Source organism: Scyliorhinus torazame, chromosome 25 (assembly GCF_047496885.1).
Source record: "Scyliorhinus torazame isolate Kashiwa2021f chromosome 25, sScyTor2.1, whole genome shotgun sequence".
Classification (NCBI taxonomy): Eukaryota; Metazoa; Chordata; class Chondrichthyes; order Carcharhiniformes; family Scyliorhinidae; genus Scyliorhinus; species Scyliorhinus torazame.
The window spans coordinates 37455607-37480625 of record NC_092731.1 but is presented as its reverse complement, the minus strand read 5'-3'; the positions used below and the strand labels follow the sequence as shown (position 1 = coordinate 37480625).

The 25019-nt window shown below is 47.7% G+C and overlaps 1 protein-coding gene across 2 annotated transcripts in view; it reads right to left on the bottom strand.

Moving 5' to 3' along the window:
* Nucleotides 1–1712: 1712 nt before the first annotated feature.
* Nucleotides 1713–25019, bottom strand: part of zc3h4 (zinc finger CCCH-type containing 4) — a 74857-nt gene continuing 51550 nt past the window's right edge. For both annotated transcript variants that reach the window (XM_072490318.1, XM_072490319.1), the window contains exons 9-12: nucleotides 23302–23654; nucleotides 19052–19380; nucleotides 15059–15301; nucleotides 1713–8076 (exon numbers count right to left, since the gene is read on the bottom strand). In XM_072490318.1, the coding sequence (XP_072346419.1) occupies nucleotides 6608–8076; nucleotides 15059–15301; nucleotides 19052–19380; nucleotides 23302–23654 (2394 nt within the window). In that variant the 3' untranslated portion in view covers nucleotides 1713–6607. The remainder of the gene's footprint in view (nucleotides 8077–15058; nucleotides 15302–19051; nucleotides 19381–23301; nucleotides 23655–25019) is intronic.

Sequence of the window (25019 nt, the reverse complement as noted above, 5' to 3'; positions counted from 1 at the left end):
AACCTTCGGGACCCATGACGGCCGGCCGACCTGCGCGACCCACCATTTTCTCTTACCTTGTTTGTTGCTGACAAAAATGGAGAAAATGGTTTTGGGTCTCTTTGGCCCCCCCCGAACTTGTAAAAGAAAAGTCTGCGACCATATTAAAAAAAATGCGGCAGCACTGCGCATGCGTGCTCGATCATCGGTGTGCATGCGCAGTGCGGCCAAATTTTTTAAATCTTCCTGGCCATTTTGAAGACCACTCGCAGCCGGCATTATTAATAGCCAGTTGCTGCGGCTGTTGCGCGTGGATTTGCGCGATCGGGAGCGCCGCAACGGATGGCTCCGCAACCCTCCCGACACCCGCCCGCGACCCACCCGCGGGTTGCGCCTCTGGGTTTGACAATGCCTGCACGAAAACATCAGGCAGATTTGGAACAGATGGAAGTAGTTTAAGCAATACTTGCTTCCAACTTGTAAATTGTTGAGTGTAGAGTGCGTACATGTCATGAATACAGCCATAAACAAAATCTTAAACTGCGCTTTTGAAATTGAAATAATACAACCGTGATTGCAGCACGATGGAGGAATGGATCACATTAAAATTGTGGACAAGCGGTGTGAAACAATTCACTCAATATCAACTATTCTACGATTCAAATTACAGACAATTTTCATATTTATCAGGGACAGAAATAAATTTGTAGGTAACAGGATTTTATTTACAGACAAGAACCCAATGATTTCTGGTCAAGGAAGGTACTTGACATGCTCATCGGGGTCAGTGCTGGAGAATGGGACACTTTCATTCACACAGTTGGCAGTATTTAAACATTCCAGGTCCAGTATAGCATGCTTGGATGTTTCATTTGCACAGCTGCTGACACCGGGCCACAACTGTACAATATTCTTCCCATTGCGCCTCTGTTGGTTCTTTGAAAGAGCAATCCTGCTTGGTCCCACAATCCCGTTTTCCGTCATTAACCTCATTCTCGGGTACTTCTCCAACATCCTTTCATGGAATCAGCTTCCATCACCTCTTCAGGAAGAATTTTCCCTGTGCCCGATCTGAGTGAGGTTGATTTGGGGAACTGTCATAGTCTCGACCACAAAGAACATTCCGATCTGTAAAGACTTTCACTCCATCGCTGGGATGGAAGAACAACTGGCCGGCCATTGCGATTCACTTTTCCTGCTGGCAGCGACATCCCACAGATGAGCTCCGGGAAGATAGGATCCCGCCACCAGTAAACGGCGCGCCGCCGAGAAGCACACAGCTGGGGGACCGGAGAATCCACCCCAACATCTCTTCAACTCCATCACCCATCCCAATCCTATCCTCCCCGCTGCCGACGTTTCCGTGAATTGAACCCCAGCTGAAAACCCGGCGAGGGTGACAGCACCCAGGTTCTCACCTTATATTTTTCAATTGACTCCCTATTTTTCAATTGACTCCCTATCACAACCACCTCTGACTCAACTCCACCGGTGCCAATAGCTCTTCAGCTCCTTGCCCAAGTGATAATCCTTCATTTGTGAGACTAGGCAGTCGGTTTCTTCACCACGGGAGGAGTCACGCCAGGGCTTGGTGCTGTCCTCAATCCATGTTTAACGTCTACGCTCTCCAGCAACAGTCACCAGATAGCAATCGAAAATATGAGTCATATCCTACCAGCATTGAACCCATCGCAGCCTCAAAAAGACCAAGTTGACGCACCCATCACCAATAATAAAATATCAATACTGCACTTTTTATTAGTTTGGTTAAAAAGCCGATGAAGGATACATGACGATACAATCTACCTATCACAAACGACAAGTGATTTTGATGTTTAAGGGTGCAAAGTAACACACTGTAACTTCAGCATACCCCCCCATCTTCAATTAGCATCTTTTGTTTCAAGAAAGATACACATAGATTGAACTAATTAATATGATCATTTCAAAGACAGTTAAATACAAAAACTGGTTTCTTTTTTTACACAAGGAAAACAGGTTTGGGGGTGGGGGTGGGGGGGGGGGGGGGAGTTGTGTGAAGGGACTGGACCCAGCATGAGGCAACACTTTACCGTATGTTGTGTATCTCCTGTGGTGATTTTAGCTGCCACTAGTCAAATAGCAAAGTGTCGTAACTTGTTAGCTGTGTTTTCTTGCCATGTTAGCTGAACAACAGGAATAGGAATCAGTGCATTTGGCCCAAATGAGGGTTGACTGATCCACAGAGGTGAATCGTACATACACTGGCCAAACCATTAAAATGCAGCTTTAACATCAATCAAATTTATCTAATAACCCACCCAGCAATAAAGAATCTAGTGTGTACCAGGGAGATCTGGATCGATCTGAGTCAAGACTTCTGTGAGCCATGTCGGAGGAACCACCTGAGTCTATTTAAATCCTTATAGAATTGGTGCCCCAAAATACAGTGCAGTACATATAAACCAGTTACAAACGGGTTCAATTTGATGTGCTGAACTGCAGTTTAATAAATGTCAAGTCACCCAAGTGGATTCGAATCAAGTCAGACTTGGCCCCCTGACCGTGAGGTTTCCATTCTGTGTACATCAAGGATTATAATCCGACAAACCTCACTGGATGGAAATCCTTTTCAATCACATCGCACTATTTTAACAAACACTTACTTTCAAGGGTTAGGTGAAATAAATGACGGAATTTCGATACAAAGCATACCCTGATACCCTGACACATCATCTGTCCTCTCCTCAAATCCTTTGAATAATCCCAATCCGAGCATACATTTCCAAAAATGCTTCTGCAGCAGAAGCCAGTTCAAGATGTCTACACAAACGCATTGCACGCTGCCCGTCCACTCCAAAAATGGATCCAAATTAGGTTTGATCCGATTTAAAGTGATAATACCGCTGTGCTAAAGGCTAACTTTCATTTACATTCACCCTAAATTTTAAACCTTGATCAGAAAATCTGTGTCTGGCCCTCTGCTGTATTTGCTTTGTCCTCCCTCTGGAAATGGGAGTGCTACAAAAGGCGAGATAGCAATACTCATGCTCAAAACTCAAATGAATCCATCCCCTCCATAATGTCCAATGTAAAAGCATGTCTGGATGTCGCTCCAACCTAGCTTTTAAGTAACCCTTAATTAGGGAATTAAAAACACCAGCCCCAATCTCCTCCCACAACAACACTGCATATTGTCAGAACGGCACAGGTTATATTGTTCCATTTAATCCTGCACAGAATGCACCCCGGGACTTCAGCTCAGCCCCAAACGTGGTGAAAGAAGTTGCTTTAACTTCCGCCAACCCAAAAATTAAGCTGCAGCTCAATTTCTGTTGGACTAATTTTGGCGAAGTATTAGCATCTGATACATCAGAAGTAAATCAAAATTCATTCGGTTTCGCTTGAGTCACAACTGGCTAGATTGGCAAAATGCCGGTTATATTATTTGTCATCAGTGAACAATGTTATAAATTTCAGGCCCATCACTAACCACACATTAACTCTCAATCCTGTATACCCTATGCTGCTAACACCACCTGTCCAAAGGATTGAATATCCCATTTTTTTTTCATAGCTTAAAAGTTCTTGAAATGCAACACTTCCTATCTGGAGTTAGAACTTTTATCTTGTGATATAAGAAAGCGCAGAATGGATATGCTGTTTAGAATTTACACCTTGCTTCCCATTGCAAAAATTGGCAAGGTGGCACTGTGACTGTGCATGTTGACTTACAGACAGATGTACAGGGGACAAGTTCCAAACTTCACAAAGCAACTTGTTTTTTGGACATTTTCCTAATTTGAGTATCGATTAAGGAGACAAATGAATCTTGAAAGAGGAAGATCAGACTTCACATCAGACTTTAAAAATCAATAAAATTAAGTTAATTCTCATAATTATTTCACGTGATAATACTTATCGAACAAAGCTAAAATGTGCTTCAAGTATCAGCCCATCCTAGCCCTGGAACGAAAGTTGACGTAGAGTGTAGGTATTACCAAGTCCGGGCCAAAGGACATACTTTCTAATAAATGGTTGGTTGCTTACATTGCTGGGGTGTCAGAGACCGTAGGAGTTCCTCTCAAACACTCCACACACTTTTTGAAAAGGAGAAATTTATACAGATCCTGTACATAAATGATATAAATACCACCTCATCAAAAAGGACACAATCTCCAAAATGTTAGTGATATAGGACAAATATTTTGGAGGAAAATTAAAAGAGTTGAGCGCCCGATTGCCAGGTTTGAAAGGTATCAGTCAGTGCTCCTGCATTTCATGGCACCCTCTGAAAGTCAATATTGGATTACCTGTTAAATAATCAAAATATCAGATATTATATTATATCACCTGAGTACACCACAGGTTATTCGCTTTATTAAATGCGTACTAAAAATACATTTGGCCAACTGTATAAGGTCATTGCTGTCCCACACACTATAGAGCTACCTCACTGTAAAGTCCTCTTGTTGCAAAGATGGCTATCTATAATTCTAGTGTCAGGTCTAAATCCACACCTTATTGCAGTTGTCTATGCTATATATATGTATATATATATATATACTGCTAACAGGATTCTAACACGTCCCAACTAACCAAACCAGCCTTTGGCCCCAGGTACTTTGACTGTACACCCAAAATTAACCATCACAATGGTCCTCAGGCCACCCCATCAAGGCTTAGCCACACACGTTAGCCTTTAATTAGCCTCACGGTCACACCACCCCACCAACTAACCCTGCAGTCCCAACTTGCAAGGCCAGCAGTGAACACACATCCATTCCCTGGCCAGAGTCCAAACCCGTTGGCACTGACAGACTATGTTTGGTTTGCCCGCCAACGCACCTCTGCTGATGAGTTGGCAGTGTCCGCTGGGAACCCCCCCCCCAAACCTGGTAACTCATGGCAATATGTTAATGTGACTTTGCTGATTCAGGTCAGATCTGTTTGGGAGCTTGCCCAAATTGACGACCCTCTTGACGAGGAAGCACAGCTAACGTTTACAGCACTGCAACCGGAGATTTGCTCACTGCTATTAGATGCACCAATGCACAGAAGCACCTTACAGTTAATGAGTAAAAAAATAACTTAGCTCTTTCCCTGGAATGAATTAGAGCAGTGTTTGTGGAAACTCTGTTACAATTTACATTTTAACAGTAAACCCTACATATTTACACATACTGTTAAAAACAAAATGATCTTGCTGTTGTACATCTGATCCGGATTTTAGGAAATGGAGCCTTTAACAGAAAAAAAGACATTTTATTTTCTTCACAGATTAATCTACACTAATCCATCAATCTCTGATTCTTCAGTGCCTAAGCTACAGATACAAACAGGCCTAAAACTGTGTGAATGGTCGCCTTTTTCTCTGCAATTGTACATATTTACCATATAAAGATATTTAAAACAAGTAAAACAAAACAGCACCTGGCGTACAATTTCTCCACAGAAGAAATGCTTTAATGTACAGTGTTTGGAGTCTGTTGTGGAAATGAGTGGAATTCTGGAGTTGGGAAAGCCTCGGTAACCTGGAAGACGCCCGTGTCCAATTTGGATACGATTCGGAATGCACATAAACAATGGCCAGTTTACTGCCACTGTTTCCAGGGAATCGGATGCCAAGGGCAGCACATGCTGCTTCTTTGTTTTTTTAACAAATTTTTTTTTGACTTATTCTTCGATAGTCTGTCCCTCTGTTTATCAAGAGTACAGGTTATATACAAATATGACTATTTTCAAAATACATGTTTCAGACATTCAACGTCTCGGAGAGGGTTCGTCGATTATGTCTGGGAGGGTTCACAGCCGTCTGTGTGAAGTCCTTTTGGGATTCTGCCTCACAGACTGGGGTTACCTGGGGTTGCAGAGGCTGACAACGATGGGAGTTATGTGGAACCCACGGAACAAGGCCCTCAGCTGAATGTGTCAGAGGGTCACTGCACAAAGACACCATTCAACTCAGAACGTGTTGGACGGGATTCTCTGGTGTGGCCCGTGTGACCTGTTCCTCGGAGGCGGGAGGGGCTCGTTGTTGGCCAGCGGTGTGATCTCCTGCCCCCCCCCCCCGCTGCTATCAATGGGATTTCCCATTGAGTCGAACCCACGCCGCCGGGAAACCCGCCGCGGTGTGCCGTCGGCGGTTCTGGAAGATCCCATTGGCGTGAACTGCTGGAAGATTCCGCCCATTATATCTACACTCGATGTCAATTGTGCACTTGTACAAACTACACTGCAGTGTTTCTGCCAAAAGAAAACCCAATCTCGTTTACTCCGTGAATATTTTCCATCGTCAGTCGGAGCTGTGTCTTGTCCCAGACAAGCACCTGCCTTTGGACAGACTGACTTTACTTTCAGAAAGAATGCTTAAGAGCCAATAGTTGGATAAAGCACATTTTTGCTCGTTTTGAAGAGTCTGAACTAACTACCTGAATCGCTTGTTGCATTCAGATATTGGTCTTGTGAACGGAGTGAACCTCAGCTCAGGGAGTTCCATCACTGCTTTCTAAGCACATTCACATTTAGCACTGTATTAAATTTACAAAGTTCAAGAATATGATAAAACGTTTGCCCAACGCTGTGTCCAGCCCCTGCTGTGAGGTTAAATATACACGGTTAGATGCAGCATTCACTGTTCCTGTACAATTTACTGACAAAACGGTGACGCAGTCGGATCAAAACCTTTAAAAACGTCCTTCAGCGAGGTTGCGTCCTGCTCGCTCTCCTCATGGGGGCTGCTGCCACCAAAGGGGCTCCCTGAGCCGGATTTACTGGCCTGCTTCACCTCAGAGAACTGTGGGTGAATCAGCCCAAAGAGAGATGGCACTGGGAGGCTGTGCACTTCCGTCTGACCCATCTCCTGTGGAGGGGCGGCGGGAGTGGCTGCCTTTGGCCGAGGTCGATTGTAACTATTGTATCTGTCTGTGGAATTTTCCGAACTTTCCAGTTGATCCAATGCTGATTTCCTTACAAACAATGGCTCTTTCAGCTTACTGGCACTTTTAAGGGCATCCGGACATTTAGGTTCACCTGAAGGCTCGACGCTTCTGATATTTGCACTCGGAGTTCTTGGGTCGTACAAATTAATGCCACTCAGCATAGGGCTCTGTCCTCCACCTCCACCTCTGCCCTTCCCACCAACAGTAACCAACCTGGGATCATACGGTGCAAGGCCAGCATCCAGATCCTTCCCGATGGTGGGGACAGGGGGCTCAGCTTGTTCCACGGACTTTCCAGATTGTGAGCTGGGGGTTTGGGGCCCGGCAATGGACCTCTGCAGTCTTGGGTCAGCAGGTGCCTTTCGCACCCTGGGGTCAGAAGGCTTGTCGCTCTGGGCAGTCACCTTGGTCGCTGACGCGTCCACACTCTTCAATAGTCTGGACAATAAGCCCAGGTCCGGCAGGGCAGCAGTTGGTGCTGGCTGGGGGGGCTCCACCACTGGGTCAGCAATGCGCTGCCTGGGGTCCGAAGGTCCAGTTTGCGGAGGACGGTTCAACCGGGGGTCCAATGCTGGGAAGGTCACAGGAACAGCAACAGGGTCTGGCTTCGGAATAGGCAGTGGCATCAGGTCCTCCGGGCTCCACAAGACACTTTTAGCAAAATGAGGTTTCCCCAGGGAGATGTCCATTTTAATATGGCTAAATTGCTTAAGCTGACATCTGGGATCCCTCAGGGAAGAACCTGGCAGCGGATCAAGAGGAATGGTGACAGCCCTGTCCCTCAGGATCCTCTCTCCTTCCTCCTCATTGACTACTGGTTGAGGTTTTACATTGGCGGGGACGGTGTGGTGAACCGTATCTGCTTTCGCCACAGTTCCAGTCGAGCTTTCTGCAGCAACTGCATCAGGTCCAGAGCTTCCCGACGTGTTCTCCACGTTTCGAGAAAGCCTGGGATCCCTCGAAATCCGAGGATCCACAGGTCGATTCGCACTGGGCTGCCTCTCCTTCTGAAGGCGTGGATCAGTGACACTCTGGCTGTTACCGTTGTTGTTCTGTGCCACCCACTGGGCTTGCACTTGAGGCTTGCGAGCTGATTGCTGACGGAGTGTTTTTAGTATAGAGCTCATACTACTTCCACCTTCCTCTTCATCACTTGAGTACCAATTATCACCATCACCTATAAAACACACAATACATTATACGGCAAGGGTTATTCCAGTTTAGGTGTGATAGTTCGATAAAGTTAAGAAAAAGCACATACTTTACACATACTTTGCTTTGTAATTTTTATACAATCCCTGTCTCTCTACTTGTCTGCTCCCAGTATACCCATACAAGTAAAATAACAAGGAGGCATATCAGGGGGAGGAAGTGAAGTGGTATTGTCACTGGACTAGGAATCCAGAGACCCCGGATAATTCTCCGGGGTCCCGGGTTCGAATCCCACCACGACAGGTGGCAAAATCTGAATTCAATAAAAATTAAAAGTCTCATGATGACCATGAAACCGCTGTCGATTGTCAGAAAAACCCATCTGGTTTTCAGGAAGGAAATCTGCCATCTTTACCTGGTCTGGCCTACATGTGACTCTGGACCCACAGCAGGGTGGCACGGTAGCACTGGTGCTTCACAACTCCAGGGCTCCAGGGTCCCAGGTTCGATCCCCCGCTGGGTCACTGTCTGTGCGGAGTCTGCACGTTCTCCCCGTGCCTGCGTGGGTTTCCTCCGGGTGCTCCGGTTTCCTCCCACAGTCCAAAGATGTGCAGGTTTAGGTGGATTGGCCGTGATAAATTGCCCTTAGGTTAGGTGGGGTTACTGAGTTACAGGGATAGGATGACGGTGTGGGCTTAAGTAGGGTGCTCTTTCCAAGGGCCGATGCAGACACCGATGCAGACTCGATGGGCCGAATGGCCTCCTTCTGCACTGTAAATTCTACGATTCTAAGGTGCTGCCCTCTTCAATGGAAGCCACTCCGTTCAAGGGCAATTAGGGATGTGCAGTAAATGCTGGCCCAGCCAGCAACGCCCACATGAATGAATTTTTTTTTTTAATTGTAAAAGGTTAAAAAAAAAGGTACCACTTCCTTCTGATATACCCAGAACACACTGACCCTGACTGAAATACAGTGACCCAGAACAATTTGGCCCTAACTGATATACACTGATCCAGAACACACTGATCCCAATCCCATTTAAATCTCAGAAATTATTTTGAGGGAACGGGGTTTCAAACTGGAGAAAGCTTTTCATGCGGTCATGAATGTTGAACTCCACCAAGACGGTGAATTTTTAAATTGTCCCTTTGAACAACTTGAAGTAAAACAAAGTTCTGAAAAGGGGAGTAGTGTATTCCTGGTAAGGATCACAGTCTTAAGAAGTATCTCAGGTTGTCATCGAGATAGAAAGTCAAGGACTTCCGGTTGCGGTGATGCCTTGCTAGCCGCACATTTCGGCGGCTCCAGCTCCAACGGACCTTCGGGCTCTTTTAAGAGCCCCAACGGGGAATTTTTTGACGACGCAGCCCGGTGTGGGGTGTGTGAGAAGGGAGGTGTCCCCCCCCCCCCCCCCCCCCCCCCCCCCCAACGAAGGAGGAAAAAAACAGCGGCGGCGGCTGCAGCGCGAGGAATCGTCGACCAAAGGGTCAGAAAGAGAGAAGCACAAGATGGCGGCGGAGAAAGCTCAGGCGACATGGGGGCCTGAGCAGGATGAAATTTTGAGACGGTGCGTGGAGCTGCTGAAGAGGGAGGTGCTGACCCCGATGCTACAGGCAATTGAGGGGCTCAAGGAGACACGAAAGACCCAGGAGACAGAGCTCCGCGTGGTGGAGCAGAAGGTGACAGATATTGAGGACGAGATCCTTCGCGCATTTGAAAGGACTAAGGGCAGACATGGTTATGCTCCAAGAGACGCACCTAAAGGTGGCGGACCAAGTTAGGTTAAGGAAAGGATGGGTGGGACATGTGTTCCACTCAGGACTAGACGCAAAGAACAGAGGGGTGGCCATTTTGGTGGGGAAACGGGTAGCATTTGAAGCAAAGAACATCGTAGCAGATAGCGGAGGTAGATATGTAATGGTGAGTGGCAGGCTGGAGGGAATGGAGGTCGTGTTGGTTAATGTGTATGCCCCAAACTGGGACGATGCGGGATTTATGAGACGGATGCTGGGGCGTATACCGGACCTGGAGGTAGGAAACTTGATTTTAGGAGGGGACTTTAATACGGTGCTGGACCCGGGGCTAGATAGATCCAGCTCAAGGACCGGAAGAAGGCCGGCAGCGGCCAAGGTACTTAAGGGGTTTATGGACCAAATGGGGGGAGTGGATCCATGGCGATTTCTTAGACCTAGGGCTAAGGAGTTCTCCTTCTTCTCCCATGTCCATAAAGTGTACTCCCGGATGGATTTTTTTGTTTTGGGAAGGTCGTTGATCTCTAGGGTGGAAGAAGCTGAGTACTCAGCCATAGCGGTTTCGGACCATGCCCCACATTGGGTGGACCTGGAATTAGGAGAGGAAAGGGAGCAGAGAACACTCTGGCGATTAGATGTGGGACTGATGGCGGATGAGGGAGTGTGTGCAAGAGTGCGGGGGTGTATTGAGAGAAACCTGGAGGTCAATGACGATGGCGAGGTCCCTGTGGGAGTGGTATGGGAAGCACTAAAAGCGGTGGTCAGAGGAGAGCTGATCTCCATTGGGGCCCACAAAAGGAAAACAGAGGCCAAGGAAAGGGAAAGATTACTGGGGGAGATTTTAAGGGTGGATAGGGAATTTGCAGAGACCCCGGAGGAGGAACTGTACAGGGAGAGGAGACGACTCCAGACGGAGTTTGACCTTCTGACCACCAGAAAGGCTGAGGTACTGTGGAGGAAGGCACAGGGGAGGAGGTATGAATATGGGGAAAAGGCTAGTCGCCTGTTGGCTCATCAATTGCGAAAGAGATAGGAGGAATTAGAGACGAAAGGGGAGACACGGTGCGAAGGGCAGGAAAGATAAATGAGGTGTTCAAGACCTTCTATGAGGGACTGTATAGGTCTCAACCCCCAGAGGGAGAGGAGGGGATGCGGCAGTTCCTGGACCAATTAAGGTTCCCGAAAGTGGAGGAGCAGGAGGTGGTAGGCCTGGGGGCACCGATTGGGGTGGACGAGGTTATTAAGGGACTGGGAAGCATGCAAGCAGGGAAGGCCCCGGGACCAGACGGGTTCCTGGTGGAATATTACAGAAAATATGTGGACTTGTTGGCCCCGTTGATGGTGAGGACGTTCAATGAGGCCAGGGAAGGGGGGACTCTACCCCCGACGATGTCGGAGGCGACGATATCGCTAATTTTGAAGAGGGATAAAGATCCGTTGCAGTGCGGGTCCTATAGACCTATTTCATTATTGAACGTGGACGCCAAATTGTTGGCAAAGGTACTGGCATCGAGGATAGAGGACTGTGTCCCGGGGGTGGTGCACGAAGACCAGACAGGGTTCGTAAAAGGGAGACAACTGAATGTTAACGTGCGACGACTACTAGGGGTGATAATGATGCCCCCAGTGGAGGGGGAGGCAGAGATAGTGGCGGCAATGGATGCAGAGAAGGCATTTGATAGGGTGGAGTGGGAGTATTTATGGGAAGTGTTAAGGAGGTTTGGGTTCGGGAACGGGTTTATTAGCTGGGTTAGACTTCTTTATGGGGCTCCAACGGCAAGTGTAGTTACAGGTCGACAAAGATCGGAGTATTTCCGACTATATAGGGGAACAAGACAGGGATGCCCGCTGTCTCCATTGTTGTTCGCATTGGCAATTGAACCTCTGGCCATGGCGTTGAGAGACTCCAGGAAATGGAGAGGGGTGATTAGAGGGGGAGAAGAACACCGAGTCTCGTTATACGCAGATGACCTATTGTTATACGTGTCGGACCCAGCGGGGGGGATGATAGAGGTTATGCGAATTTTGAGGGGGTTCGGGGATTTCTCGGGGTATAGGCTAAAAATGGGGAAGAGTGAATTATTCGTGATACATCCAGGGGACCAGAGTAGAGAGATAGAAGGCTTGCCTCTAAGGAAAGTGGAAAGAAACTTCCGATACCTGGGGATTCAGATCGCTAGGAGCTGGGGAACCTTGCACAGACTTAATCTGACACGGCTGGTAGAACAAATGGAGGAGGACTTCAAGAGGTGGGACATGCAGCCTCTGTCGTTGGCGGGCAGGGTGCAAGCAATCAAGATGATGGTCCTCCCGAGGTTCTTATTTGTATTTCAATGTCTCCCAATACTAATCACTAAGACCTTTTTTAATAAAATAGACAGGAGCATAACGAGCTTCGTGTGGGCAGGGAAAGTCCCAAGAGTAAGGAGGGGGTTCCTTCAGCGTAGTAGGGACAGAGGACGATTGGCACTACCGAACTTGGGCGATTACTATTGGGCCGCCAATGTGGCAATGATACGTAAATGAATGATGGAGGGTAAGGGAACGGCGTGGAAAAGACTGGAGAGAAAGTCCTGTAAAGGGACGAGTTTAGAGGCGCTGGTGACAGCGCCGCTACCGTTCTCACCTAAAAGGTTTACCACAAATCCGGTCGTGGCGGCAACATTGAATATCTGGGGACAGTGGAGGTGACAGAGAGGGGTGCGGGGAGCCCTGGTGGGGTCCCCAATCAGGAACAACCATAGGTTCGCCCCAGGAAGAATGGATGGAGGATTTCAGAGCTGGCACCAGTTGGGAATTAGGAGGGTGGGAGATTTGTTTATAGATGGGACTTTTGCGAGCTTGGGAGCATTGGAGGAAAAGTATGGGTTGCCCCAGGGAAATTTCTTGAGATATATGCAGGTGAGGGCGTTTACTAGACAACAGGTGAGGAAATTTCCGTTGCTCCCGACACAGTGGATTCAGGACAGAGTGCTTTCAGGGGTGTGGGTCGGAGAGGGCAAGGTGTCAGAGATATACCGAGAGATGAGGGAAGAGGGGGAGGAGTCGGTGGGCGAACTAAAAGGAAAGTGGGAAGAAGAACTAGGGGAGGAGATAGAGGAAGGTATGTGGGCTGATGCCCTAAGCAGGGTAAATTCCTCTTCCTCATGCGCCAGGCTTAGCCTGATTCAATTTAAGGTGCTACATAGAGCACACATAACGGGAGCAAGATTGAGCAGGTTCTTTGGAGTGGAGGACAGATGTGGGAGGTGTGGCGGGAGCCTGGCAAACCACGCACATATGTTTTGGGCGTGCCCGGCACTGGAAGGGTATTGGAAGGGAGTGACGGGAGTGATTTCGAAGGTGGTGAAGGTCCGGGTCAAACCAGGCTGGGGGTTAGCTCTATTTGGAATTGCAGATGAGCCGGGAGTGCAGGAGGCGAAAGAGGCCGACGTTGTGGCCTTTGCGTCCCTAGTAGCCCCGGCGCAGGATCCTACTCATGTGGAAGGAGGCGAAACCCCCCGGACTGGAGGCTTGGGTAAATGATATGGCGGGGTTCATTAAATTGGAGCAGATAAAGTTTGCCCTGAGAGGGTCGGCTCAAGGGTTCACCAGGCGGTGGCAGCCATTTCTCGACTACCATGGGGAACATTAGAGGGAAGACAGATGACCAGCAGCAGCAACCCAGGGGGGAGTGGGGGGGGAGGGGGGAGGGGGGGTGTTTTAGTTTTGTTTATGTCAAAAGATAATGGGGTTTTGTTATTTGTGTATTGTTAAAAATTTCTTTATTGTTACGTTTGCTTTGTAAGAGGGGAAAAATTGTTGTCTGGAAAAAATTTTCAATAAAATATATTTTTTTTAAAAAAGAGATAGAAAGTCAAAGAGAATCACACTGAGGTGTTGAGTTGTATTTTCTAGCACCTCGCGCAATCAAAGGCGCGACTCTCGGAACACAGGCTGCTGCTGTGGAGAAGCAGGGAAATCTGCTCGAGGAAAAGCCCAAGAAGGATGCTGTTGAGGGCTCTGTTTCTGTTCCAAAGAAAGGAATCAGAACTGACGGGGTTCTCGAAGATTTCAGGAATAGGGATTCATCGAGGTGTGCCTTGCCAAGTTCTAGAAACACGGGCGGAGTGGAATGACAGTCGAAGGACACTGGACGTTTCAACCTGGCGTGGAGGAGAATGGGAACCTTTGCTGGATTGTTGGGAGTGAACTTGAGACAGTTCCATTAATGCTACATATCTGCCAGAAACACGGCGTATAAAAAGTGTGTTCCGTCAGCCATATTTTCGGTGTGTTAACTAGTTAATGCAAAACATATCTTTTTCTTTAGTTTGAGGTTGCAGATGCCTATTAATTAATGTTTGATCTGTGGTGAATTTAGTTTGCGTTGCAGTAAAAGTCTTAAAAAGTGAAATATCTGTGCTTTGGCTATTGTTGCAAAATTAATCTATTTTTAAAAGTTATAGGTCTTTATGGGGATGGCAAAAATACACAGAATGTGGGGCTGGTTTAGCACAGGGCTCAATCGCTGGCTTTGAAAGCAGACCAAGGCAGGCCAGCAGCACGGTTCAATTCCCGTACCAGCCTCCCCCGAACAGGCGCCGGAATGTGGCGACTAGGGGCTTTTCACAGTAACTTCATTTGAAGCCGACTTGTGGCAATAAGCGATTTTCACTTCATTTCATTTCAGAATGTTAACTGGTGGCGCAGACATCTGAGAAAAGCAGTGAAGGCAAATCCACTGATGTAATTTAAAAGCTGGGTTCTGTGATGGGGATGGTGGGGGTATGGGGGAAAGAAAGTGAAGAATCTGTCTGGATTAATGGGCCAAATATCTTTCCCCTTCCCCCTTATGTTGAAAAACATCGGCTCAGTGGTGTGGATACTGGCCTGTGTCAGGCAGGAGATGCTGTTCACATGGGGGAGGAACAAGTCTCCTTGAAAAATGTGTGTCGTAGCCCCCCCTTTAGGGAGGGCAGCACCTTATAGCCTGGCGAGACCTTTGATGACTGCTTTGAAACTCAACCCCAAGGAATGGAGTCTCCATTTGCTGTATTTAACTAAAATATTAAACTTTGGTTTGAATGAAGCACGGTGCAGTTCACACGGGGTATGACATTTTCAGGAGATTTGTCACAAGATTTCAAATATTGAGAGCTACAATCGCACACCATTTAAGGATCACTGGAAATAAAAATCTGCTTGTTACTTTGATTGTGGCTTGCAGGGGAACATTGAGGGGTTTTATTTGATGATGACGAATCAGTACTCACCCTCCTCGTTTTCCTTCTCCCGCTGGCTGCTCTCTGCTCTTCTCTTTGCTTTCTCCTCCTCCTCCTGCTGCTTTTGTTGAATGCGGAGAAACAGTGCCCGTTGAGCCGCAGGGAGGAAATCGGGGATATTTACGCTGGCTTTCTGGCTGGACGAGGCATTTCCATTCTCCTCAGCTTCCATTTCCTCAACCTGCGGCAGCGGGACTGGCTGCCCATCACCTTTGTCCATCTCTTCATAGTCACCTGGCAAAAACAGTGGGCAAAGAGTGAGGAGGTTGCCTTCTGCGGAACTGGCTGAATTCTCACACAGACCATTAAATCTTCTCAAAGACAACTGCTCATTTTCAACATAAATATTGTTATATTTCTATTCAATTCTTAACAGTTCAATCGAGTCATTTTTTTGTTTTCTGTTGAATTCATTGAGGGGATGTGGGCATCGCTGGCTGGGCCAGTATTTATTGCCCATCCCTAGTTGCCCATCAGAAGGTAGTGGTGAGCTGCTGTCTTGAACCACAGTCACCACAGTGCTGTTGGGGAGGAAGTCCCAGGGTTTAGACCCAGCGATAGTGAAGGAACGACAAAATATTTCCAAGTCAGAATGATGTGATCTGCAGGGGAACCTCCAGGTGGTGGGGTTCCCAGGTACCTGCTGCCCTTGTCATTATAGTTGGTAGTGGTCATGGGTTTGGAAGGTGTCGACTGAGGAACCTGGGTGAGTTGCTGCAGTGCTTGTAGATGGTGCACATGGCTGCCACTGTGGGTCGGTGGTGGAGCGAAAGAATTATTGAATCCCTACAGTGCAGAAGTAGGCCATGTGGGTCATCGAATCTGCACCTGCCCTCTGAAAGAGCACCCTATATAGGCCCCCTCCCTGCCCTATCCCAGTAACCCCGCCTAACCTACGGGTCTATTTTAACATGGCGAATCCACCTAACCTGCACATCTTTGGGCTGTGGGAGGAAGCCGGAGCTCCCGGAGGAAGCCCATGCAGACACGGGGAGAACGTGCAAGCTCCACACAGACAGTCACCCAAGGCCGGAATTGTGCCACCGTGTAAGGGATAGCAATCAAGCAGTCTGCTTTGTCCTGCATGGCTTTGATCTTCTTGAGTGTTGTAGGAGCTGCACACATCCAGGGAAGTGGGGAGTATTCAATCACACTTGTGACTGCTGTCCAGGCTTTGGGGGAGATCAGGAGGTGAGTTACTCACCGCAGAGTTCCGAGCTGTTGTCCTGCTCTGGTAGCCGTAGTATTTATATGGCTAGCCCGTTCAGTTTCTTGTCAATAGTAGCCCCGGAAAATTGAACTGGACTAATCATGCTGTTTTAATGATTGTTGGGGTAAGTAGAAACCGAGGTTGGTGGAAAATCTCTAATTCACCAGCAAATGAAGGAGGAAAACCCTCAAACCCTCCATTAGAACATAGAAAATACAGCACAGAACAGGCCCTTCGGACCACGATGTTGTGCCGAACTTTTGTCCTAAATTAAGAACAAATTAATCTACACCCCATCATTCTACCATAATCCATGTACCTATCCAATAGCCGCTTGAAGATCCCTAATGATTCCAACTCAACTACTTCCACAGGCAGTGCATTCCATGCTCCCACTACTCTCTGGGTAAAGAGCCTACCTCTGACATCCCCCCTATATCTTCCACCATTCCCCTTAAATCTATGTCCCCTTGTAATGGTTTGTTCCACCCGGGGAAAAAGTCTCTGACTGTCTACTCTATCTATTTCCCTGATCATCTTATAAACCTATATCAAGTCGCCCCTCATCCTTCTCCGTTCTAATGAGAAACGGCCTAGTACCCTCAACCTTTCCTCGTAAGACCTACTCTCCATTCCAGGCAACATCCTGGTGAATCTCCTTTGCACCTTTTCCAAAGCTTCCACATCCCTCCTAAAATGAGGCGACCAGAACTGCACACAGTACTCCAAATGTGGCCTTACCAAGGTTTTGTCAAGCTGCATCATCACCTCACGGCTCTTAAATTCAATCCCTCTGCTAATGAACACTAGCAGACCATAGGCCTTCTTCACAGCTCTATCCACTTGAGTGGCAACTTTCAAAGATCAATGAACATAGACCCCAAGATCTCTCTGCTCCTCCACATTGCCAAGAGCCCTACCGTTAACCCTGTAATCCGCATTCATATTTGTCCTTCCAAAATAGACAACCTCACACTTTTCAGGGTTAAACTCCATCTGCCACTTCTCAGCCCAGCTCTGCATCCTATCTATGTCTCCATTGTCTCTTTAGACTACACACCGGCCACATTAATGAACCTGTTGCTCTTAGAACTGAGCCAAAAGTGCTCTTTTGACTATATGCTGGAGCCACACAAGATTTTGTGGCAACTCTCCCTCCAATAATTTCTTCCCAAAGAGACAATGGCAGGAAGAGGTCAGAGGTTAAGAATGGAATGGAAAGGGCAGCACGGTGGCGCAGTGGTTAGCGCTGCTGCCTCACGGCGCTGAGGACCCGGGTTCGATCCCACCACCGGGTCACTGTCCGTGTGGAGTTTGCTTCCCCGTGTCTGCGTGGGTCTCACCCCCCCACACAACCCAAAGATGTGCAGGGTAGGTGGATTGACCACGCTAAATTGACCCTTAATTGGAAAAAAAATGAGAATTGGGTCCTCTAAATTTTTTTTTAAAGAATGCGAGTGGAATCCTACATCTCCAATGCTCTAAACAGTGTATGTTGATGCTCCAACTCGTTGCCTTAGCTGAAATATGAATTGACTGCGAAGGAGGAAGAGAAAGGTCAGATAAAAGCAAATTACTGTGGGCGCTGGAATCTTGAAACAAAAATAGAAAATACCGGACAATCTCAGCAGGTCTGACAGCCTCTGTGGAGAGAGAAGGGAGCTCACGTTTCGAGTCTGGATGACTCTTTGTCAAAGTATTTTTAATCGAGTAAAATGCGAAAGACACGTAAAGGGCGGATCTCCACACCCGCTGCGGTGTGTTTTGCGGTGGAGGGAGCTGCCCCTTTTTATGCACCCCGGCCACTGGGAAACCCGCAGCGGGATTCACCGGCGGTGCAACGTGAAGATTCCGCCAGCGAAAACTGTTGGAAAATCCCAGCCGAGATCATTTATTTTAGTGCAAAATAAACGCACATCTGCTAAAATTCATCTCTGTCCTGGACTGGAAAGGTTCATCCTACCGGACAAATGTGAGGTAATGCATTTTGGAAGGGCTAATGCAGGTAGGGAATATACAGTGAATGGTAGAACCCTCAAGAGTATTGAAAGTCAAAGAGATCTAGGAGTACAGGTCCACAGATCATTGAAAGGGGCAACACAGGTGGAGAAGGTAGTCAAGAAGGCATACGGCATGCTTGCCTTCATTGGACGGGGCATTGAGTATAAGAATTGGCAAGTCATGTTGCAGCTGTATAGAACCTTAGTTAGGCCACACTTGGAGTATAGTGTTCAATTCTGGTCGCCACACTACCAGAAGGATGTGGAGGCTTTAGAGAGGGTGCAGAAGAGATTTACCAGAATGTTGCCTGGTATGGAGGGCATAAGCTATGAGGAGCGATTGAATAAACTCGGTTTGTTCTCTCTGGAACGAAGGAGGTTGAGGGGCGACCTGATAGAGGTCTACAAAATTATGAGGGGCATAGACAGAGTGGATAGTCAGAGGCTTTTCCCCAGGGTAGAGGGGTCAATTACTAGGGGGCATAGGTTTAAGGTGAGAGGGGCAAGGTTTAGAGTAGATGTACGAGGCAAGTTTTTTACGCAGAGGGTAGTGGGTGCCTGGAACTCGCTACCGGAGGAGGTAGTGGAAGCAGGGACGATAGGGACATTTAAGGGGCATCTTGACAAATATATGAATAGGATGGGAATAGAAGGATACGGACCCAGGAAGTGTAGAAGATTGTAGTTTAGTCGGGCAGTATGGTCGGCGCGGGCTTGGAGGGCCGAAGGGCCTGTTCCTGTGCTGTACATTTCTTTGTTCTTTGTTCTTTGTACCTGTATCTCCATCCCGACCAAGTTCAATCGGCATTCCCTGCGGTTGGTAGTAGTTATCATAGAAATTGGGTTCCGGAGGAATAGGAGGCATCATTCTTGGATCTCCTTGCAAGAATGGCGGCATTGGAGGGCCTGGTCCGACTGGCGGTCCAGGGCCTAGCGGCATCTCCTCCGGGCCAGGGCCTGGCATGGATCCAGGCATTGGGCCAGGCATGGGACTTGGTCCTGGTCCCATACCTGGAGGAGGTCCTGGACCCATGGGTGGTCCCGGCGGCCCAGGAGGTCCCGGAGGCCCTGGGAACCCAGGGGGCGGTGGTGGGAACCGAGGCCTACGTGGAAAGAAAAAAAATTAGTCAATAATATTCCCAAACTCATGTTTAATTTGCAAACGACTCTTTCACAACCGTATCCTTCGAGGACAATTGCATTCTTTCTGCATAAAACCAAACATTACGGTAAACATTGCCTTCGTTTCATAGGATTCTGTGAGTTCACTTCAGTCTATATCTAAAGCCACAACGGATGCTCGCTGTTTCAACTTTCTCTGAAGGTGGCTTCCTAGTTGTCACAGCTGAACAGAGGCAAAAGGGCTGAAATGGCAGATCACAAAAAGAAAACATACTACAACAACAAATATTTACAACAAATCTTCTCTTTCATGACTTTAGAAACATCCACTTCAAGAGAGGTTTGGCTGAAGAAAGTCCTTTCATTCATTTGACTTGATTTCCCACAATGTCAACTCCATACAGCTTTGCGCATTTAGTAAAGAAGATGACGGCCGGGATCTACCGAAAAGCAGCGCGGCGCAGCACGCCTTGCGAGATCTAACGCGATGTGACTCCCGCCCATCGTGGGTGGGATCACTTTCTGGAAGTCTGCATATTAGTGTGGGACGGCTGGTCTCACTCTAATATACATTTCCAAGATCTAACCGAGGCGTTGGGATCTACCTCCCTCACCTTGGAGACCTCGGGTGAGCTACATTCAGTGCTGGTCTCCACAAATGGGGACCAAAGGGAACGGCACTCGTGGGGGTCTCCCAGGGGATTGGAGGCCCCCAGGGGCATTCCCTCTGGGGGCACCTGCTGGTGCCACCTGGGCATCCTGGCACCATCATCCTGGCAATGCCACCTGGGTGCCAGGCTGGTACTGCCAAGGTGCCACGCTGGCATTTTTTGTGTGGCTGGGGGTTGTGTGCGGGGGGGAGGGGGACTCCCTTATAGTGCGTTGGATCTTGGGGGGGTTCAGGAGTCACATTGGGGCTTGTGTTTGGGACGGCGTTTTAAAATGAGAGCGGGGCTAAATACAGTCTTGTCGGGGAGCTCCCCGCTGAGGCTCCCGGCCTACCCAGATGGGTGTTAGAGAGCGGGGTGCTCAGTGTGCGGAGCGCCGGAAAACAACCAGCTAATCTCGTGCTACAAGACTCCATCCCCATTCGGGTAGATCGCGCCCGACGTCTCTAACAATGCATCATCCCATCAAAAGTGCATTGGACCATCAGCTAGGTTATATTTGCAAGTGCTTGGACATGACTCCAACCGTAAAACAGGGGGGTAAAGGATGACTCATGGGTGGAAACAACTGGCCATCGATGGACCAAAATGTAATGAAGTCACATTCAGCCGAGTTTTGTACAAGATATTTGCTATTGGGATGGCTCCAAAATTTTGTTTTTAAGCCAAAACGATAATATACAACCAAGGATCTAAGTACATCATGAATGCAATCACGACTTTGCAAACCAGTATATAAACTATCACAATGTACTGTAAAATTGAAGTTGTTTGAGAAATTGCTGTTTACAAACAGCCTATTCACTTTGTAATCCTGGTAAACATAAGAAAGGATAATATGGTGAAAATCCCACTGGGACTCAATAAACGTGCAGCTCCTTTGTTTTTTAAATTCATTTACGGGATGTGGGTGTCGTTGGTTAGGCCAGCATTTATTGCCCATCCCTAGTTGCCCTTCAGAAGGTGGTGGTGAGCTGCCTTCTTGAACCGCTGCAGCCCCTGAGGTGTAGGTACACCCACTGTGCTGTTAGGGAGGGAGTTCCAGGATGTTGCCCCAGCGACACTGAAGGAACGGCCGATATATTTCCAAGTCAGGGTGAGTGACTTGGAGGGTAACCTCCAGGTGGTGGGGTTCCCAGGTATCTGCTGCTCTTGTCCTTCTAGCGGGTAGAGGTCATTGGTTTGGAAGGTGCTGCCTAAGGAACCTTCGTGAGTTCCTACTGTACAACCTTTAGATGATACACACGGCTGTCACTGTGTGTCGGTGGTGGAGGGATTGAAACTTTGTGGAAGCTTGAGTGTTGTGGGAGCTGCACTCATCCAGGCAAGTGGAGAGTATTCCATTACACTCCTGACTTGTGCCTTGTAGATGGTGGACAGGCTTTGGGGAGTCAGGAGGTGAGTTACTCGTCACAGGAATCCCAGCCACTGACCTGTGCTTGTAGCCACAGTATTTATAGGGCTGGTCCAGTTTAGTTACTGGCCAATGGTAACCCCTAGGATTAGGCCTACTGGTGAGTCGTTATGGGACCAATAACTAAATCATGTTAATATTTTAGAGGTACACCTAGTTCTGGGAAGGTTGTTGCTGTGAAGGTTAAGGTAGCTAAAATGCTGGGCTTTAGAGATTGCCAGAACATCTAAAAGAAAATTCCAGTTCAGCAGGTTATACTTAATAAAGTCAGAATAGAAGACATCGAGCCATAAAACAGCAGGTGGCTTACTTGGCTGGAGAACTGGAGATGTGATGGCTCCATCGCTTGGAAAGAAGTGCAGTCCAGAGAGATGCATTGCTTTGGGAGTTAGAGCTAAATTTGTTTAAAAGTGTTCAGTGAAACCTGAAAGGTTATCTCATCATGGAAATGTGTAGAGCTTAAGAAGTTTCTCTGGTTTAAATTTGTCCGTGTGTTTATTGGATAAGGGGGTTAGTAGCAGTTTGGACCTCGTGTGGTTTGCAGCTCACACAGCAGCCCCGACAGCCATTCAGTGCAGTTAGGGATCCTGAGTGCTGGGGAGCTGAAAAGATGATGGAAGGTCGCTAGTTCTGTGCTGGAGAGGATTCGGGCTCAGAAGAAGCCCCGGGGAACCACTCATAGCTCGGTGCAGCCAGGTGACTGGAGTTCAGAGAAACCAAAGGACAATGCCAGCTTGGTAACATCTACAAAAAGAGTTGGCAGATGAGAAGTCGCTGAATCAGTCCAATCTGAGTTGTTTTTGAGGGAATTCAGAAGCTAAATCTTTGTACCGTAAGAAGTCTTACAACACCAGGCTAAGTCCAACAGGTTTGTTTCGAATCACTAGCTTTCGGAACACTGCTCCTTCCTCAGGTGAATTTACCTCAGAAGCAGTGCTCCGAAAGCTAGTGATTCGAAATAAACCTGTTGGACTTTAACCTGGTGTTGTTAGACTTCTTACTGTGCTCACCCCAGTCCAATGCCGGCATCTCCACATCATAAATCTTTGTAAGTAGAGTTGAAATCCATTGTGAGGGAGACAGTTTTAACGAGATATTGTGACTCACAATAATCACTGACATCTGGATGGATTGCTGAGAAATTTGTGGAGTCCGTTGTGGCTCCATCTACCATTTAAAATTTAGAATACCCAATTATTTTTTTCCAATCAACGGACAATTTAGCGTGGCCAATCCACCTACTCTGCACATCTTTGGATTGTAGGGGTTCACCCACAGTTTGCCTGTTAATTCATATTTCCCTCAAGCTAATTTTGAACGAGTATAAGATAGAAATTGCAGGTTGTTTTACTTTCGGACTTTGCAAAGTAAAGTTTATTTTGTTTGTTTAAAACCACAGAGTCTTCCAGCTTTATTCTCCTATTGGGTAACCGGGATTTGAAACTTTTGTCTACTTTAACCAAAAGGTTACTGGCCCCCAGCCGGACGTTTGGCACAATCTCATATCCTATACTTTAATAATATAATAATAATAATAATAATCGCTTATTGTCACAAGTAGGCTTCAATGAAGTTACTGTGAAAAGTCCCTAGTCCCTAGTCCCTGTTCGGGGAGGCCGGTACGGGAATTGAACCCGCGCTGCTGGCCTTGTTCTGCATTACAAGCCAGCTGTTTAGCCCACTGTGCTAAACCAGCCCCTACACCATTTGTTTAAAAAAAACATTTTAAAAACAAAATAGCAGAGTTATAACTGTTGACACATGTCTAATTTAATAGGCTTGTGTCTAACTTTCAGAGTCGGGCACACAATGCTTCTTACCTCATTCCCATTTTATTTGCCAGATGTGGAGTGGGTTGAACAACAATCTCAAAGAGTGAGGGGATCTTGTTTTGACCTGGTATGCATGGCAGTCCAGGCGGTGGAGGGCATGGGGGCGGAGGACCCATTGGCGGGGGGCCAGGTGGCGGGGGGCCAGGTGGCGGAGGCGGCCCCATCATGGGAGGCCGGGGAGCATTGGGAATATTCGAAGGAGGCGGCATTGGAGGTCGTGGCGGCGTGGGCAATAACCCAACTCCAGGTGGCGGCTTCGGTAAGGGGGTGATCCCTTGTTTCTTTAGCTCTTCTACTTCCTTCTCGTCCTCTGCACCAGCTTCTGCCTCGCTGGCTAGCATCTGATTGAAAAGATGAAAAATCACCAATTTAATGATCGCTTCATACAATGACAGAGCACAGAGGGCAACCGGCCAATGCCTGTTCTGGTTCTTTGACAGGGCCTTTCAATGTGCCCTACTTCCCTGGTCCTTCTTTATTGCTCTGCAATTTCACGTATTTCAATTCCCTTTTGAAAGTTACAATTAAATCACCCTCCTATCGCCCTTTCAGGGGGTACATTCCAGATCACAACAGTGCGCTGTGTAAAAAAAACATTCATTCTTATTGCCCCTGGTTCCTTTGCCCATCGCTTGCAATCTGTGTCCTCTAATTACCAACTCTTCTGCCACTGGAAGCAGTCACTCTTTATTTACCCTATCAAAACCGTTCATGGTGTTAGTCACCTTTATCAAATCTCCACGTAACCTTCTCAGCTCTAAGTAGGACAACCCCCCCCCCCTCCCTCCCCCCCCCCCGCCTCCCGAGCTTTTCCAGCCCCTCCACATAACTGAACTCCCCTCACCCCTCGTGCATTCAGGTAAAATCTCTGCTGCATGTTCTTCAAAACCTTGACACCCTTCCTAAAGTGTGATGACTTGCGTCTGTCCTCTACACTGCTATTCGTAAAGGGTGCAATGGTGTAGTGGTATTGTCACTGGGCTAGTAATCCAGAGGGCCAGGCTGATACCCTGGGGACCTGGGCTCGAATCCCACCATGGCAGATGGTGAAATTTGAATTCAATCAAATGTCTGGAATTAAAAGTCTAACGGTGATCGTACACTGTAACGACTGCAAGTTCACCAGCACAAAGCTGGTTTTAAAAGTCTTGTCTGAGTAAAAGGGTAATTGGAGGAAGGGTACACGGCATACCAGTTAGGGACCAGAAAGGTGATCATGGTTGAGGTACCAAAAAGTGATTTCCATTTCTCTACAACTATTGATGATGCTGCTGCCAGTATTGCAGTACAGGAAGGGGCAGTAGGAATGTTGGATAGGATAAAAGTTGCACTCACAGCCTCCAGTCACCTGAAAAGTCACCTGGTCCGGATGGGATGTACTTTTGGAAACTGAGGAAAGTAAGGTGGAGATTGCAGACTCTCTGCCGTAAATCTTCCAGTCTTCCCTAGATATGGAGTTGGTAGCCGAGGACTCCAGGATTGCACAAGTTACACTCCTGTTCAAAAAAGGAAGGGCAGAAACTGACAACTATAGGCCTGTCAGCCTAGCCTCAGTGATGGGGGAATAATGGCCGTGTTTCTCCACACCCTGCCACTGAAATCGGGAATCCTGATCGGGTGGAGAATGGAGCATTGACTGAAAAACGGGACTGCCGCCGGGAGCCAGGCCCGTTGCTATTCTCCACTACCCCGCCGCTGGCTGGCCG